Consider the following 18349-nt stretch of genomic DNA (forward strand, 5'->3'; position numbering starts at 1 on the left):
TTTTTTTTTTTTTTTTTGAGACGGAGTCTCGCTCTGTAGCCCAGGCTAGAGTGCAGTGGCCGGATCTCAGCTCACTGCAAGCTCCGCCTCCCGGGTTCACGCCATTCTCCGGCCTCAGCCTCCCGAGTAGCTGGGACTACAGGCGCCCGCCACCTCGCCCGGCTAGTTTTTTGTATTTCTTAGTAGAGACGGGGTTTCACCATGTTAGCCAGGATGGTCTCGATCTCCTGACCTCGTGATCCACCCGTCTCGGCCTCCCAAAGTGCTGGGATTACAGGCTTGAGCCACCGCGCCCGGCCTCTTTTAACCTTTCAATTGGAAAATACGGAAACAGAAATCAACATTAACAAATCTGTAGCTTCCTTTGCTGGTTTACTTAGGACAAATTATTAAAAATAATAATAATAAATCTATAGCTGAATGAATTATTGTAAGGCTAACATCCTTACAACTGCAGTTTGGTCAAAAAATAAAACTTCGAGCCTGAGCAACTCTGTCTCTATAAAAAGTAAGAAAATTACCTGGGTGTGGTGGCACATGCCTGTAGCTTTAGTCACTTGGTAGGCCAAGGTAGGAGAATCACTTGAGCCATGGAGTTTGAGGTTACAGTGAGCAGTAATTGTGCCCCTGTATTCCAGCCTGGATGACAGAGTGAGATCCTGCCTCTAGAAAATAAATAAATAAAACATAAATAAAACTTTGACAGCTACCCTAGCAGCCCCTTCCATATATACATCTAATCATGACTTTCTCATGATTTCTGCTCAAAAGTAATCATTATTTCGATTTTTTTTTTTTTTTTTTTTTTTTTTGAGATGGAATCTTCCTTTGTTGCCCAGGCTGCAGTATAGTGGCGTGATCTCGGCTCACTGCAGCCTATACCTCCCAGGTTCAAGTGATTCTCCTGCCTCAGCATCCTGAATAGCTGGGATTACAGGTGCACACCACCACACCCAGCTAATTTGTGTATTTTTAGTAGAGGCAGGGTTTCACCATGTTGGTCAGGCTGGTCTCAGACTCCTGACCTCATGATCCACCTGCCTGGGCCTCCCAAAGTGCTGGGATTACAGGCGTGAACCACTGCATCCAGCCCATTATTTCAATTTTTTTTTTTTTTTTGAGACGGAGTCTCCCTCTGTTGCCCAGGCTGAAGTGCAGTGGCGAGATCTTAGCTCACTGCAAGCTCTGCCTCCTGGGTTCATGCCATTCTCCTGCCTCAGCCTTCGGAGTAGGTGGGACTACAGGCGCCTGCCACCATGCTCAGCTAATTTTTTGTATTTTTAGTAGAGATGGGGTTTCATCGTGTTAGCCAAGATGGTCTCGATCTCCTGACCTCATGATCTGCCCACCTCGGCCTCCCAAAGTGCTGCGATTACAGGCATGAGCCACCGCGGCTGGCCTATTTCAATTTTTATAGTTATTTTGTTTGTTTGTTTGTTTATTTATTTATTTGTTTTGAGACGGAGTCTTGCTCTGTCACCTAGGCTGGAGTGCAGTGGCCGGATCTCAGCTCACTGCAAGCTCCGCCTCCCGGGTTTACACCTATTCTCCTGCCTCAGCCTTCCGAGTAGCTGGGACTACAGGCGCCTGCCACCTCCCCTGGCTAGTTTTTTTTTTTTTTTTTTTTGAGACGGAGTCTCGCGCTGTGTCACCCAGGCTGGAGTGCAGTGGCACGATCTCGGCTCACTGCAAGCTCCGCCTCCCAGGTTCACGCCATTCTCCTGCCTCAGCCTCCGAGTAGCTGGGACTACAGGCGCCCGCCACCACGCCCGGCTAGTTTTTTGTATTTTTAGTAGAGACGGGGTTTCACCATGTTAGCCAGGATGGTCTCGATCTCCTGACCTCGTGATCCACCCGCCTCGGCCTCCCAAAGTGCTGGGATTACAGGCTTGAGCCACCGCGCCCGGCCTAGTTTTTTGTATTTTTTAGTAGAGACGGGGTTTCACCGGGTTAGCCAGGATGGTCTCGATCTCCTGACCTCGTGATCCACCCGTCTCGGCCTCCCAAAGTGCTGGGATTACACGCTTGAGCCACCGCGCCCGGCCTATAGTTAATTTCTTGTATTTCTTTAGTTTTAGTACCCATTGAAGTTTAGTCTTGCCCAGTTTTAAAATTTGATCTTTTCCCCCCCCCTTTTTTAAATCTACCATGTTGGTTTCTGAATTTTGATGTGTCTTTTAATTGACAGTGGAATTTTAACCTTTTTTACACAAAATTGTACCCTGCTTTAAGCAGACCTCAATTACAAAAATTAATATTCAAAGTATATACAAATTGTTCAGAAATACAGATTTTCTTTAAAAAGTATATTCTAGGGCCAGGTGCCATGGCTCACACTTTTAATCCCAGCACTTTGGGAGGCTGAGGCGGGAGGATTGCTTGAGGCTGGGAATTTGAGACCATCTTGGGCAAAATAGCAAGCTCCCATCTTTGCAAAATATAAAAAATTAGCCAGCATAGTGGCACATGCCTGTCGTCCTAGCTACTCAGGAGGCTGAGGCAAGAGGGTATCTTGAGCCTAGGAGCTTAAGGCTGCAGGAGCTATGATCATGCCACTGTACTCCAGCCTGGATGACAGAGCAGAACCCTACCTCAAAAAAAAAAAAAAAAAAAAAAAAGGCTGGGCGCGGTGACTCAAGCCTGTAATCCCAGCACTTTGGGAGGCCGAGACGGGTGGATCACGAGGTCAGGAGATCGAGACCATCATGGCTAACACGGTGAAACTCCGTCTCTACTAAAAAATACAAAAAACTAGCCGGGCGAGGTGGCGGGCGCCTGTAGTCCCAGCTACTCGGAAGGCTGAGGCAGGAGAATAGGTGTAAACCCAGGAGGCGGAGCTTGCAGTGAGCTGAGATCCGGCCACTGCACTCCAGCCTGGGCGACAGAGCGAGACTCTGTCTCAAAAAAAAAAAAAAAAAGTATATTCTGGCAAAAATAATCAAGATAAGAACTAATGTGTTTGAAGAAGAATGTCAGATGTTACTGTATATTATGCTTCAAGTTTATAAACTTTGTATCAACATGAACATTTCATACAAGAAGAAATAGAAAAAGCACACATTCATCTTTGGTAATCAAAATACATTAAAATATAATTACAGTACATCAACTAAATAGAACCATTTCAGGTGTTAAAAATCAATATTATGTACCTAAGATTGTTAAATTCATGTCCTACATACTTTTGGAATCTACAGATAGTAGAATAGTGGTTGCCAGGGGAAATGGGAGTTAGTTATTTAAAGGATATAGAGTTTCAGTTTTGCAAGATGAAGAGAGTTCTAGTTGGTTGCACAACAGTGTGAATGTACTTAACACTACTGAATGTATGCTTTAAAAATGGCTAAGATGGTAAGTTTTATGATACATATATTTTACCACTTTTTTAAAGTTTTAAAGTCAATGTTACATAATGAAGAAAATTTGTGGGTTTTTTCCAAGCACAAAATTATATGTACACTATTATTTAAATTAAGGTGTGTGTGTGTGTATGGACAGACAGTGGCTAAGAGCCCAGACTCTACAGCCAGACAGAAGTCTGAATCTGGCTCTGTCATTTACTTTGTCAGCTTGGACAGCTTACTTCACTTTTCTATGACTGAGGTTCCTCATCTACAGAATAGGTGTAATAATCCTGCCTGTCATATGGTCATTGTGAGGATTTTAAATGAGTAGATACATGTGAAATCACTTTGAGTATGTGCCACTGACTAGGTGTCGTGCTATTATTATTGTTAATATTATTTAAAGTACTACATAAAATTTCTGGTTGTGTGTTAAAATATATTTACTAAGAATACATTTAAAAATCAAGCCTATTTAGTGTTTAGTGTGTGAAATAAATTGTATGTGTGTGTGTGTATGTGTGATGGAGTCTCACTCTGTCGCCCAGGCTGGAGTGCAGTGGCACAATGTCGGCTCACCGCAACCTCTGCCTCCCGGGTTCAAGCGATGATCCTGCCTCAGTCTCCTGAGTAGCTAGGATTACAGGTTCCCGCCACCACACCTGGCTAATTGTTGTATTTTTAGTAGAGACGAGGTTTCACCATGTTGGCCAGGCTGGTCTCAAACTCCTGACCTCAGGTGATCTACCTGCCTCAGCCTCCCAAAGTGCTGGAATTACAGGAGTGAGCTGCCATGCCCAGCCTTGAAATAAAATTTAGTATCTTTTTTTGGTGGGGGAGTTAGGGTCTCACTCTGTTGCCCAGGCTGGAGTGCAGTGGTGCGAACACGACTCACTGTAGCCTCAACCTCCTGGGCTCAAGCGGTTCTCCCTCCTTGATCTCCCAAAGTGCTGGGATTACTGGTGTGAACCACTGCACACAGCCTAAAATTTAGTATCTTTTAGTGATTGCTAGATCTCTTTGTCAGTGAGTTAGTTAATCTAATGGGCTGATAGCAGCTGAGGATGTCCACAAGAATACTTGTTAGCTAAGGGAAGAAAATGGAGGGATATATGTGATATATTTGTTTTCTTTGATGCTGTTATAATTCTTGTGATTTTCATATGTGAATACAAGACTTCCACACCATGCCCTTTCATTCTATATCTGTAAAATTTAGAAGCTTTAAAATGTATAATATACATTTTTTATAATTCTGAACCTTTTTGCTCATGGCATTTGTTCCCTGATGTAGAATGTTCTTTTCTGTCCGGCAAGGCCCAACCTGAATGTTGTCGTTAAATGTCAGACCTTTCCTCAGTCTTCTTAATCATAATCATAAAGCCCTTCCACTCTGTAGCACTTTTTATTTCTACTACAACATGTTGAAACAATTATAAACATTAGTGCCCTCCACTTTATGGCAATCCCATGAGATGGAGCCCCTGATTTTTGTGTCTTCCACATTACCTACCACAATGCTTTGTACACTGCTTAGTTGTTCATTGTATCTTCAAAAAACAGCCCCTATCCTGACTGTCTGAAAACTAGAATTATAGGAGAGCCTGCTAGGATAGTTCAAGTAGATAATACATATTGATGGTGTCGGGAAAGATTCTAAATATAATCTGTTGGTTTATATTAACTAGTTAAGTAATAAACCCCAAGTGTATTGGGCTGTATTCTGCATTAGGGACTGAGAAATATATAGATTAAAATGCATTGTTTCTATCTTTGATCAACTCTCAGTCTTGAGGGAAAATGATGGATAAACAGATCATTGCAGTGTACTTTTGCAACCACCGTACATAATGGAGGTTCAAAAAGGGGGCAGCGGCAGTGTAGAGGAAGCTTAAGTCTGCCTCTGCTTGGGAGATTCACAGGATAGTACATTTAGAGGGATTTGAAGGAAGAATGTGTTTTGCCAGCTGGACAAGTTGGGGAAAGCATTCTGGGCAGGACAAACAGTGTATGCAAAGGCATGGAGGAGTAAGAGAGCCTGCCAAGTCAGAGAGTGTGATTGGTCAGTATTTCTGGAGCAAGCTAACATGGCCTTAAATGAATATAGGAATCATTTTCTAAAAAGTGCTCTTCAGCTGTATTATATTTGGAGATTAACTATTTGACAATTAATGGAACAACTATTGAAAGCTTTTGTATATATTTTGCTTGACGTAAAACTCTAGATTAATTGACTAAGAATTGTCTCTTCTAAATTGCGGTGGCTCACACCTTTAATCTCAGCACCTTGGGAGGCTGAGGGAGGATTGCTTGAGCCCAGGAGTTCAAGACCAGCCTGGGCAACATAGCAAGACTTTGTCTTTATAAAAAATTTAAAAACTAGCTGGGCATGGTAGCGTGTGCCTTGTTCCCAGCTACTTGGGAGGCTAGGTGGGAGATCGCTTGAGCCCAGGAGGGTCAAGGCTGTAGTGAACTATGACTGTGACACTGCACTCCAGCCTGGGCAACAGGTCAAGACCCTGTCTCCCCGACCCCACAAAAAAAAAATAAATACATGGTTAATTTGATTTTTCTAATTTAAAATGTTGGAAGTATATTTTGTTATGTGAGTTTATATGTATATATGAACAGAAATATAGTCTGTTGATAGAAATGTCACATAATTTCTTGCTCAGATAGATTGTTTCTACTTGTTTTTTGGTCAGTGATTGAGAGCATGGGCTTTGTAGTCAGGCCTAGTTGAGATTCCTGCTCTATCACTTCCCTCGAGCCCTAATTTTCTCACAGAAATTGAGTATTAAATGGGAAAATGCTTGTAAAGCACTTAGTATGATGGTTGGTATGTGTATGCCTACAGTAAATAATAGCTCTAAAGTACTTCTTTAGCACTAAAAGCTCCACCATAATGCTGGTTCCAGTTAATTGAATTATTCGGCTAACAAGAACATCCTTTTAGTTCTCTGAAGTGTTTCAGAGCACTTTCCCTGCATTATAACCTAGAGCATAGAGAAAACAGTTATATTTTCATCAATGATTTAAGATCCTGTAGTCCCTTATGGCAGTAATTTAAAACATCAGTTCTTGTAGAGAACTGTCATCTAGAAAATTGGGCTGGAATCTGACTCCAGCGCATGCACTGGCAATCACATAGTGGAATTTGGGGTTTGTGTGTCTTTTGGCACTTTGTGTATATGTATTTTGCTCCTCTTTTTTTTCCATCCTTAAAAAATTCCTAATGTCAGCTTATTTTCTTGCAGTTTACCTTTTTTTTCCCTAAAAAGAGAATATCGGAGAAAAATGTTATTTCCCCTCTGTAATTCAGGTATCTTTAGAGATTCAAACGTCATCTAATCTAACATTACTACAGTTGATGAAACTGAGAATCTCCAAAAAATTAATTGACTTGCTCTCCCTCAAATATTTGGTTAGTGGAAGAAAAAGTGAGTATTTAAACCAGTTTCCTAACCAGGAGGCCTGCACAAATACAGCTTAGTGCTGGCAAATTAATTTCCACACCACCCATAAAGATGCTTAAGCCGAAAAATAAAATCTGCCAGGAGGGATTAAGAACCGTTTTGCCTGGAATAGAAAAGGCTGAGGCAGAAAAGAATAATAATGGTTCTAGTGGGTGGTCCTGATGCCTGGCTGGAGAGGAGGGCCAGAGAACAGTGGTAACTCGTGGGTGGCAACAACTCAGTAAACGGCCTGTGGAAGCTTGAGATCCTGGCAGCACAGAGGCTTAGGGATGTCCTCCACTGTTTGGATAACCTCTGAGGCCTCCAGCCCTGCCATTCTAAACTTGTAACAGTGGTGCTCCTGAGTATTTAATCTATGTGTAAGGTTAAGATTACTAAGAGGGGGAAGTAGAACTCCAAGTGGTTGGTGGCCCAAGGGGTTTTAATTTTCACCAGTGTCTTTTAACCTGAAACTAATTCTAAAATTCCTTGAGCATGCTTCCATTTCACCATGTGTAAAATTTAGAAAGTTTTCAATCCTTCATGATAGGATTTAGTGTTTTCTTTTTCTCATTTTTCTGGAAAAGCCTATTTCAGTAGTATAATATTTTCGTTACCTTTCAGAGGTAATGGCAGATTATCATTAATTTGAAATGAGAAACTATAGTGAAATGCAGAAGCATTGTTTATGTTAGTAACCTTTACCAAATACTCTTAAATCACTGATAATACATTAAAATGATATACAGAAGGTACAGAATACTGTGTATAATATCTTACTCTCTGGGTATTTTTCTTACTCCGTGGGTGATTTTTGTTTGAATGTGCATAGTCATTCTCTAGTAGGATATGTAAGAAACTGGAACTAGAAACTATGGGGGAGAACCAGATATCTGGGGGACAAAATAAGCAAATTATTATTTTTCACTGTATATCTTCTATACCTTATGACTTTTGTATCATTAATTACTTATTTAGGAAAAAAAAACAGAATTTGCTTTTAGTATTACACAGAATAATGAAAACAGAAGATTCTAGACCTTGCTATCTATATTCTCTGGCATATAGGCTGTTTTTATGTGAAACCCTTCCTTCATTTGAAATTGTATACAGAGCCCCACTGTATAAAATAATTTTTTTTAAAGGCACTGCTCTGGGCAAAGCCAGGGTAGGGATTGTTCTGGTGTCCCTCCGGTGTCCCTGGGGGTGTTTTTATGGAACCCAGTGGGTGGCAGAACATAACGAGGACTCTGGATGTAGTGGAATGAGCACAAGGTTTTGCATCCCGGCTCCGCTACTTGTTGCCACATAGCTTTGAGAAGATTGCTTATTCTCATTGAGCCTCATCACTAAAACCTCCCTCCCAGGTTGTCGCAGAGCTCAGTATCTGAGGCTTAGAATGGGGACTCAGTGGAAGCCAGTTTCTTTACCCCTCCTTTCTGTGCACTTGGCTCACAACATATCTGGAGTGGCAGGAAAGCAGTAAAAGTAGTCATATCCTAACTTTAGATTTCGAAAGTCAAAGATACTATTTTGCCAAGCTATTTTAGATTATGGTGTTTTTTGTTTGGTGGATTGGTTGGTTTGGTTTTTGAAACAACCAGTAAAGGATTTTGGACTTTTCTTGGCTCTGTTGGAGGCTACCAGTTACTCTGGGGGTTGAATAGTGACTAGAAGTGGGTATGAAAAGAACTTCCCACATTCTGGTAATGTTAGTTCTTGACCTGGATACTAGTTAGGTGGGTGTGTTCGCTTTGTGAAAATTCATCATTACATACTTAACAATTTGGGCACTATTCTGTACTTGTATAAAAAGAAGGCTTTTAAAAAGAAAAAATAATCACAGACGTTACTTTTGTGAAATGCTGTCCATTGGCATCTGTTGCCATATAGAAGCATCCTAGTGCCTTTTCTGAGAATCCTTCCTTGATCTGAAAATGTTGACATGTTTCCCATGGCCTTTCTTTTTGGGGTATATATGTCTATAACTAATTCAGATGTCTTTTGTGAAGGAAGATTGAGGTTAATAAAGGACAGATTTCACGCTCTGATCATAGTTAAGTTGGAAAGATAGCAACTTGTACACTAGTCTCTGTTTCTAGAGACTGCCTTCAACTTTATTGGCCTCTGGACCTAAAACTGTGATATAGCACTCTTGGCTTTTAACTTAGCTCCAAGGTGACAGGGTGCTTAAAGATATCTTCTCTATTATCTTAAAAATGCCTACATTTGGTTAGATTATAAAGTGGCAACAAATAAATGGTTGTCTTTAATGTCAGAGAATGGGTAAATTATTGTTTATCCTACTATAAGCAATTTTAATACAATTCAAATCATAGGAGAATTTTATGTGGAAACTATTTGGAAATAAAAACAGGCAAAAAGTTTTATGTGGTTTTTGTATTTGTATTTTGCATAGTTTTGGGGCCTTCAATTCTGTGTGGTCTAAGAAAAAAATCTCAGCCTCTATTTATTTTAAATTTGCAAAGACTTCAGTTTTCAAATCATTTAACTCTACCAATATTCTTTCTTGTGTATGGACAAATCAACATGAGAACATGTCTGTACTAGGCCTTCCTGGGATTGTGTTTTGGGTAATGGCAATAGATGAGAATGAACTGGGAGTATGAACTCAGACTGAGAATGAGAATCGGAAGAGGATTAATGAACAAGGAAAAGGATACGAAATCTGACTTCCCCCACTACCAGAGGAAGAGAGTCTTGGTTTTCTATCGGAGGAGCTATAGACTTTATTAAGATTTATTTTGTTTTAGCCTTGTTTTAGTTTCTAAAACTTACTCTATCTGCAGGATATGGATTTTTCAACATTTGAGTAGTTATTTGAAAAGTTCATAAATGTAAATGCGAAGTGATGAGCAACTTTATTATAATAACAGCATCGTGAGTGCATCCTATATGCCAGGCAGTAAATACATTATAATTTTGTCTTTATATTTGCTTTTTAAATGCTCTTGTAAGTTACATCTTCATTTTGAGGAACCGAAGTTAAGAGAGGATAAGAAACTTGCCTAAGGTCACATAGCTAAAGTGATAAAGCCATCGTGGTCCAAGCCCAGAAATGTAAATTCCCACTATTTCATTTTAAAATGTTACTTTATATTTAAAATTTTCCTTAGGTTGCATACTTTGTAAGAACTATATTTTTTGACATGCCTGTTGGACCAGCTCTCGCAGACTGCTTATCTGACAGATGTTTATAGTTGGCTGCTGACCTTTTTTTAACCTTTTAAAAATTTTTTTTAAATTTAACTTTACGTTCTGGGATACATGTGCAGAATGTGCAGGTTTGTTACATAGGTATACCTGTGCCATGGTGGTTTGCTGCACCTATCAACCCATCATCTAGGTTTTTGTTGTTGTTGTTGTTGTTGTTGTTGTTTTGAGAGAGAGTTTCACTTTTGTTGCCCAGGCCAGAGTGCAATGGCACGATCTTGGCTCACCACAACCTCCACTTCCCGGGTTCAAGCGATTCCCCTGCCTCAGCCTCCCGATCATCTAGGTTTTAAACCCTGCATGCATTAGGTATTTTTCCTGATGCTCTCCTTCCCCTTCCCCCCGACCCCTCGATAGGCCCCTGTGTGTGATGTTCCCTTCCCTGTGTCCATGTGTTCTAATTGTTCAACTCCCACTTATGAGTGTGAGCATGCAGTATTTGGTTTTCTGTTCCTGTGTTAATTTGCTGAGAATGATGGCTTCCAGCTTCATCCATGTCCCTGCAAAGGACAGGAACTCATTCTTTTTTATGGCTGCTTTTTAACCTTTTTAATGAGTTTGGGGAAAGTGCGTTCCTTTCTCTCATGTTGGGACTTAAAATTTGTGCTTTGAGGCCAGGCGCGGTGGCTCACGCCTGTAATCGCAGCACTTTGGGAGGCCGAGGTGGGCGGATCATGAGGTCAGGAGATCGAGACCATCTTGGCTAACATGGTAAAACCCCATCTCTACTAAAAATACAAAAAATTAGCCGGGCATGGTGGCAGGCGCCTGTAGTCCTAGCTACTCGGGAGGCTGAGTCAGGAGAAAGGCGTGAACCCAGGAGGCGTCGCTTGCAGTGAGCCGAGATCGCGCCACTGCACTCCAGCCTGGGTGACAGAGCGAGACTCCGTCTCAAAAAAAAAAAAAAAAAAAATTGTGCTGTGCGTCTCCTCCAGACTTAGCAATAGGGAGAACTAGCAGTGACTAAGGAGGCTGACATTAATGCCAATTGTAAGTTAAAGGCTCATCTTTTCCATAGGTCTCATTCTGTGTTCTAACTCTGCCTCCAACTATGTTACTTAGGGGAAATCACTTAACCTTAATCTTAGGCTGTCATCTGCACAGTGAGAGTTGAATTAGATCTCTCAAGTACTTTGCCACTCTAAAACTCTATAATTCTATGTTCAGAATTTTGTTTTTCTCCCTTCCTTCCCCCTGAATTTCATTTATTTATTTGTTTATTTATTTTGAGATAAAGTCTCACTCTGCTGCCCAGGCTGGAGTGCAGTGGCCAGATCTCAGCTCACTGAAACCTCTGCCTCCTGTGTTCAGGTGATTCTCCTGCCTCAGCCTCCCGAGTAGCTGGGATTACAGGTGCACACCACCATGCCTGAGTAATTGTATTTTTAGTAGAGATGGGGTTTCACCATGTTGGCCAGGCTGATCTCGAACTCCTCACCTCAGGTGATCTGCCCGCCTCGGCCTCCCAAAGTGTGGGGATTACAGGCGTGAGCCGAGGGTTGCAGTCTTACAGCTCACTGTAGCCGTAATATCCTGGGCTCAAGCAATTCATGCCTCAGCCTTCCAAGTAGCTGGAATTCCAGCCATGTGCTACCATGCCCAGCTAACTTTTAAAAATTATTTGTAGGGGCAGGATCTCACTGTGTCACTCAGGCTGGTCTTGAACTTCTGGGATCAAGTAATTGTTCCACCTCAGACTCCGAAAGTGCTGTAAACTGTAGGCATGAGCCACCACGCCCAGCCGTTCTTTTAGCCAGGTATCAAACATAAAGTGAATACTGCAGTATCTGGACATAGTACACACACAATAAAATGTAGTTGTTGTTGTTAGGGGATTTTCCCATGAAGAGTTTTCAGCATTTTTTTTTTTTTTTTTGAGATTTCAATATTAAAAGAATGGAGATCAACCAAGAAATTTTCTTCATTCTGGATACCCCCTCCTCGTGGCTGTTTCTGCATAGCTCTGGCCAGTAGGGAAAACTCAAGCTGCTAGTGTCTGTTCTTTCACGTCATTTGGAGTCATCTCATGACTACCTCCGAGCAACTCTATTTGCCTTGTTCCTGGGAGATGATATACTGAGAGAAAACAGGAGAGCAACTGGTAGTAAGAGATCTGTAGCACAAAATGTTGAGATTAATTCTTCATAAATACTAAGAACAGATTTGTGTTCTGAAATCAGACTCATGGATGTGTGCTTTATATTAAAACTCCAATTCTGAAATAACTGTTATTAAAAGGTTAGAGTCAAGGGCCTATGACTGAGGAGAAGGAAACTAGAAATTACAAACTTTATGCTTTTAGGATGATGGAGTTCAGAGTTTCCTTGCCATCATGTAGTATAGTTTATTTACCCATAAAGGAAATCCTTCAAAAACATCCAGCCTTCATTAGAAAACTGCCACAGTAAGAAGTCCTGCTTCTTAAGGCAGCTGCTTATTCAGCTGTTAAGTTCTAGTCCTATGGAAGCTATTTTACTGAACCTAAATCTGTATCTGTATTTGTTTCCTTCATATGACAGTCAATACATCTTCCCTTCTAGCATTAAATGTCCTCCCAGATATCTCATTCTTCCCTCTTCTCTCATTTGTACTGTTAGACTTCTTCCCTCTTTTTTTTTTTTTTTTTTTTTAAGAGATGGGGATCTCACTATGTCTTAAACTCCAGGGCTCAAGCAATCCTCCCACCTCAGCCTCCAGAGTGCTGGGATTTACTAGCATGAGGCACCATGCCCCCGGACCCCTCCTTTTTGTTCCTACTCTTGACTCTTCATCACAGTGTCTTTCCTTACATCTTCCTCAGTGCCTTCACAATGTAAATAGAAACGAAACCCAAAAATAATAGCAAAACAACTTTTCTTTACTCCTGTTCTCTGTGCTTTTATCAAAAATGTAATATTTTAAACAAATCCATGGCTATTTCTGTGCAGCTGTGACGAGTAGGGAAAACTCCAGCTGCTGATGACTGTTCTTTGTCATATATTTGGAGTAATCCTGTTATTATTAAAATAATTCGAAAATTACTTTTGCCCCAAGACACAAAAGCTGAAATACTCTTTTCACAAAGTATTGTTGGTAGGTTAGTAGTGATTTGTACATATATAATTAGGATTGATTTTTTCTCAGTGTTTCTTCATTGCTCAGCCCCTTTCTAACCTTCATTGACTGAAAGCAGATGCTTATATCACCATCTCTGATTTTGCAGAATTGATCTGTCCTTACACTACGTTTAGCATTGATTGTGTATGGAACATAAATTGCTTTTCTCATGCATATGTATTCCGCAACTCTTTCGGTCTGTGATTATGCACTATAACCTATTTAATTGAAAAGAATGTGCTAAAATTTAGTCATTGTCCATTCTGCTTACAAAAGCAGTTAAAACATGCTAGAGAAATACATCAAAATTTTAAGAAAGAGGCCGGGTTTGGTGGCTCACACCTGTAAATTCCAGTACTTTGAGAAGCCGAGGCAGGCGGATCACCTGAGGTCAGGAGTTCAAAATCAGCGTGGCCAACATGGTGAAACCCTGTTTCTACTAAAAAAAAAAAAAAAAAATTAGTTGGGCATGGTAGCACATGCCAGCTTCTCAGGAGGCTGAGGCATGAGAATTACTTGAACCTGGGAGGCTGATGTTACATACAGTGAGTTGAGATCAGGCCATTGCACTCCAGCCTGGGCAACAAGAGTGAAATTCTGTCTCAGAAAAAAAAGGCTGGGCGCGGTGACTCACGCCTGTAATCCCAGCACTTTGGGAGGCTGAGGAGGGCTGACCACCATCATGGCAAACATAGTGAAACCCCATCTCTACTAAAATACAAAAAATTAGCCAGGCGTGGTGGTGCATGCCTGTAGTTCCAGCTACTTAGGAGGCTGAGGCAGGGGAATTGCTTAAACCCAGGAGGCGGAGGTTGCGGTGTGCCAAGATTGCGCCACTGCACTCCAGCCTGGCAACAGAGGAAAGCTTTTTGCTCAAACAACTGGTAAAATGGAGTTGCCGTTATCTAAGATAGGAAAACTCTTGCTACTTGGGAAGGTGAGGCAGGAGGACTTGAGCCCAGGAGTTGGAGGCTATAGGGTGCTGTGTTTGTGCCTGTGAATAGCCCCTGCACTCCAGCCTGGGCAGCACTGCAAGACCTCATCTCTTTTTTTGTTTTTTGTCTTTTGTTTGTTTGTTTTTGTTTTTTTGGGTTTTTTTGAGACAGAGTTTCAACTCTGTTGGCCAGGCTGCAGTGTAATGGCGCAATCTCGGCTCACCACAACCTCCGCCTCCCAGGTTCAAGCGATTCTCCTGCCTCAGCCTCCCGAGTATCTGGGGTTACAGGTGCCCACGACCACACCCGGCTAATTTTTGTATTTTAATAGAGATGGGGTTTTGCCATGTTGGCCAGGCTGGTCTCGAACTCCTGACTTCAGGTGATCTGCCCACCTTGACCTCCCAAAGTGCTGGGATTACAGGCATGAGCCACTATGCCCAGCCGACGTCATCTCTTAAAAAAAATTAGTTCAGCCGGGCATGGTGGCTCATGCCTGTAATCCTAGCACTTTGGGGAGACTGATGTGGGTGGATCACTTGAGCCCAGGAGTTCGAGACCAGCCTGGCCAACATGGCAAAACCCCATCTCTACTAAAAATATTTTTAAAATTAGCCAGGTGTAGTGGTGCACGCCTATAATCCCAGCTACTCTGGAGGCTGGGCAGGAGAATGACTTGAACCTGGGAGGCGGAGGTTGCAGTGAGCTGAGATTGCACTACTGCACTCCAGCCTGGGGAACAGAGAAGACTCTGTCTCAAAATAATAATAATATTTCCACTTTCATGGAAAGTACTTAGTACAGATTCTGGATACAAACAGATGTTTGTGCTTGGCCAACATTTGGAGGCAGTAAAGAAAACTTACAGAATAACCACATATTAGAACTTGAGAAGGAGACTATGTATATATATATAGTCTCCCTATTAAGTAATTTACCTAAGTGGTTTAAATAGGAATGTTTACTCTAAAGTGAATCTTGAAATCTCGGTGTTTATAATTGTCAAGCCTCTTTTTTTATAAAACAGAGGTGTGTGATCAACAGGGAGTGGTTTTTTTTTTCCTAATTTTTATTTCATAGACCTAGTGAAGCTTCTTAATTGTTAAATATTGTTATAACAATATATCTGGGCCAGGCACGGTGGCTCACGCCTGTAATCCCAGCACTTTGGGAGGCCGAGGTGGGCGGATCACGAGGTCAGGAGATCGAGACCATCCTGGCTAACATGGTGAAACCCCGTCTCTACTAAAAATATAAAAAATTAGCCAGGTGTGGTGGTGGGCGCCTGTAGTCCCAGCTACTAGGGCGGCTGAGGCAGGAGAATGGCATGAACCCAGGAGGCGGAGTTTGCAGTGAACCAAGATGGCACCACTGCCCTCCAGCCTGGGCGACAGAGCGAGACTCCGTCTCAAAAAAAAAAAAAAATCTGGGTGGTACATGGTGACTCACGCCTGTAATTCCAGTACTTTGGGAGGCCAAGACAGGCAGATGGCTTGAGCCCAGGAGTTCAAGACCAGCCCCGTCTACATGGTGAAACCTTGTCTCTACAAAGAATACAAAATTTAGCCAGGTGTGGTGGCGTGTGCCTGTGGTCCCAGCTACTCAGGAGGCTGAGGTGGGAGGATTGCTTGAGCCCGGGAGGCAGAAGTTGCAGTCAGCAGAGATTGTGCCATTGCACTCCAGCCTGGGCAATAGAGTGAGACCCTGTCTCAAAAAAACAACAAACAAACAAAAAATACATCTGGGGCCAGGCGCGGTGGCTCACGCCTGTAATCCCAGCACTTTGGGAGGCCAAGGCAGGCAGATCACCTGAGGTTGGGCGTTCGAGACCAGCCTGACCAACATGGAGAAACCCCGTCTCTACTAATAGTAAACTACAAAATTAGCCGGGCGTGGTGGCACATGCCTTTAATCGCAGCTACTGAGGAGGCTGAGGCAGGAGAATCGCTGGAACCGGGGAGGCGAGGTTGCAGTGAGTGGAGATTGCGCCATTGCACTCCAGCCCAGGCAACAAGAGTAAAACTCCGTCTCAAAAAAAAAATCTGGGAATATAAGTGCACCAAGGACTCTAATTTTATATTTCTATTTTTAACATACGAGACAATACCTTATCCATAATAAAGTGCTACAGTTTTCAGTCATATAATTAGTGGAACATATATTTCTCTGTGACTTAGTTTTTTTATTTGTAAATAGAGATAAATAATAGCACTTATGTCATAGGTTGTTGGGAGGGATTAAATTAGTTCTAGCCACATCCTATGGCATGTGCCTATAGTTCTAGTTACTTGGGAGGCTGAGTGAGACAGGAAGATTGGTTGAGCCCAGGAGTTTGAGGCTGTAATTTGCTATGTTCTTACCTGTGAATAGCCACTGTAGTCCAGCCCGGGCAACATAGCAAGACCTCATCTCTCTAAAAAATTATTTAATTCATGGAAAGTACTTAGAACAGTGCCTGCAGACAGCTGATACTCAATAAATGTCAGCTGTTACTAAAAGGAAGAGTTTGCTTCTAAGGCACTTGGCTAATGTGTTAAATACTCTTTTTTCCAAAACTGCAATTACAGATTTGTTGTTGGTTTTTTTTGTTTTTTGTTTTTTTGAGATGGAACCTCACTCGTGTCATCCAGGCTGGAGTGCAGTGGTGTGATCTCAGCTCACGGCAACCTCCACCTCCCAGGTTCAAGGGATTCTCGTGCCTCAACCTCCCAAGCAGCTGGGATTACAGGTGCCTGCCACCATGTCCGGCTAATTTTTTTGTATTTTTCATAGAGACAGGGTTTCACCATTTTGGCCAGGCTGGTCTCAAACTCCTGACCTCAAATGATCTGCCCACCTCAGCCTCCCAAAGTCCTGGGATTACAGTCGTGAGCCACTGAGCCCAGCGCTAGATTCGTTCTTCTTTTATATGCAGTACATATTTATGGTGATTGTCTTTTGAATAAAAATGATTTTTATTCTTGATTGTTAAGGAAACTTTAGTAAAATATGTCAGACTATTTTAATTTTTTTTTGTTTTGTTTTGTTTTTTGCCTGTTACATGTGAATATATTGGTTGAAAACTTTTTAGTTATGAAGTTTTTCTATGTGCTACTGTCTTGTATTTTATATATCTAGCATTTTGATTGTCGAAACACTTTTTGACCCCAAATTATGATTTTGTCATTGCAGGCAAGAAGACAACAAGACCCTAGTCCTGGTTCCAATTTAGGTGGTGGTGATGACCTCAAACTTCGTTAATTAATAGCACAGCAGATGTGTGCCACCCATCTTTACATAGACATTGCTTCTAGTTGGCAGAAATAATTGATTAAAAGACCAGAAACTGTGATAACTGGAGAGGTACTGCGGTCTGTTTCTCAACCTTAGGCAGTAATAGACATCACAAACTGCCATGGTTTTGCACTATGATTATACCTGCATTTCTGATTTTTTAAGCATGTAGCCAGTAATAATTTGAAGTTTTTTTTCTATGCAAGCTTACCTTGTTGGCATTATTTTAGGGAGTTAAAACTATCTACTTGTAAAGCTCCTTTACTTCCACTTTAATTTAAAAGTTCATGTCATTTAAAAACAGTACAAGAAACTAAAATTATATCAGAGGGTTTTCTCTAATCATTTTTTCTAATTTTTTTTTTGTACTTCTAGATGTTTTGGTTATACAGCTTCATTTTAGATAAGCATTCTTGTTTTTTGTTTTGTTTGCCCCATTTCCTTTTGTGTTTTTATAGTCTATAGCATTTTAAAACTGCTGATGTTTGCATTATTTACAGGCTAAAAACCTAGTAGCATAGAGCTGTCTGCCACAGCCTTCTGACAAAGTTTACAGTTATTAAAGTTGCAGTATCCTTTTAAATGCTAGTAATCAGCACTCCTTCCTTCCTTCCTTCCTTCCTTCCTCCCTCCCTCCCTCCCTCCCTCCCTTCCTTCCTTCCTTCCTTCCTTCCTTTCTTTCTTTCTTTCTTTCTTTCATAGAGACAGGGTTTCACAGTGTTGCCCAGGTCTCGAACTCCTGGCATCAAGCGATCCTCCTGCGTCAGCCTCCCAGAGTACTGGGATTACAGGCTCTTTATTTTTAAACATAGAAGTTTTAAATTGGTATTAACTCTGTACTCTGCCCCAGATTGTTTTAGCTTCTGTTCTGTAATCATGAGTTTGGTTGGAGATATTCTCCATAGATGATCTTCTACTGAAATGCCTAAAGAAGTCACAGGCTGGCTTCTGTTTTATTCAGGGATTTTTTTAAAAAGTCAATCAGAAAAGGGATACTGGAGCTTCTTCATGT

General features: G+C 41.5%; 1 protein-coding gene across 3 annotated transcripts in view; it reads left to right on the plus strand.

Moving 5' to 3' along the window:
• The window catches only part of CBFB (core-binding factor subunit beta), a 77776-nt gene extending 59818 nt beyond the window's left edge, over positions 1–17958 (plus strand). For 2 of the 3 annotated variants that reach the window (XM_025371569.1, XM_025371568.1), the window contains exon 6: positions 17236–17958. In XM_025371569.1, coding sequence (XP_025227354.1) covers positions 17236–17258 — 23 coding nt within the window. In that variant the 3' untranslated portion in view covers positions 17259–17958. The remainder of the gene's footprint in view (positions 1–17235) is intronic. The other variant, XM_025371567.1, reaches the window with a different exon arrangement.
• Positions 17959–18349: the final 391 nt, after the last annotated feature.

The sequence above is a fragment of the Theropithecus gelada genome, chromosome 20 (assembly GCF_003255815.1).
Source record: "Theropithecus gelada isolate Dixy chromosome 20, Tgel_1.0, whole genome shotgun sequence".
Lineage (NCBI taxonomy): Eukaryota > Metazoa > Chordata > Mammalia > Primates > Cercopithecidae > Theropithecus > Theropithecus gelada.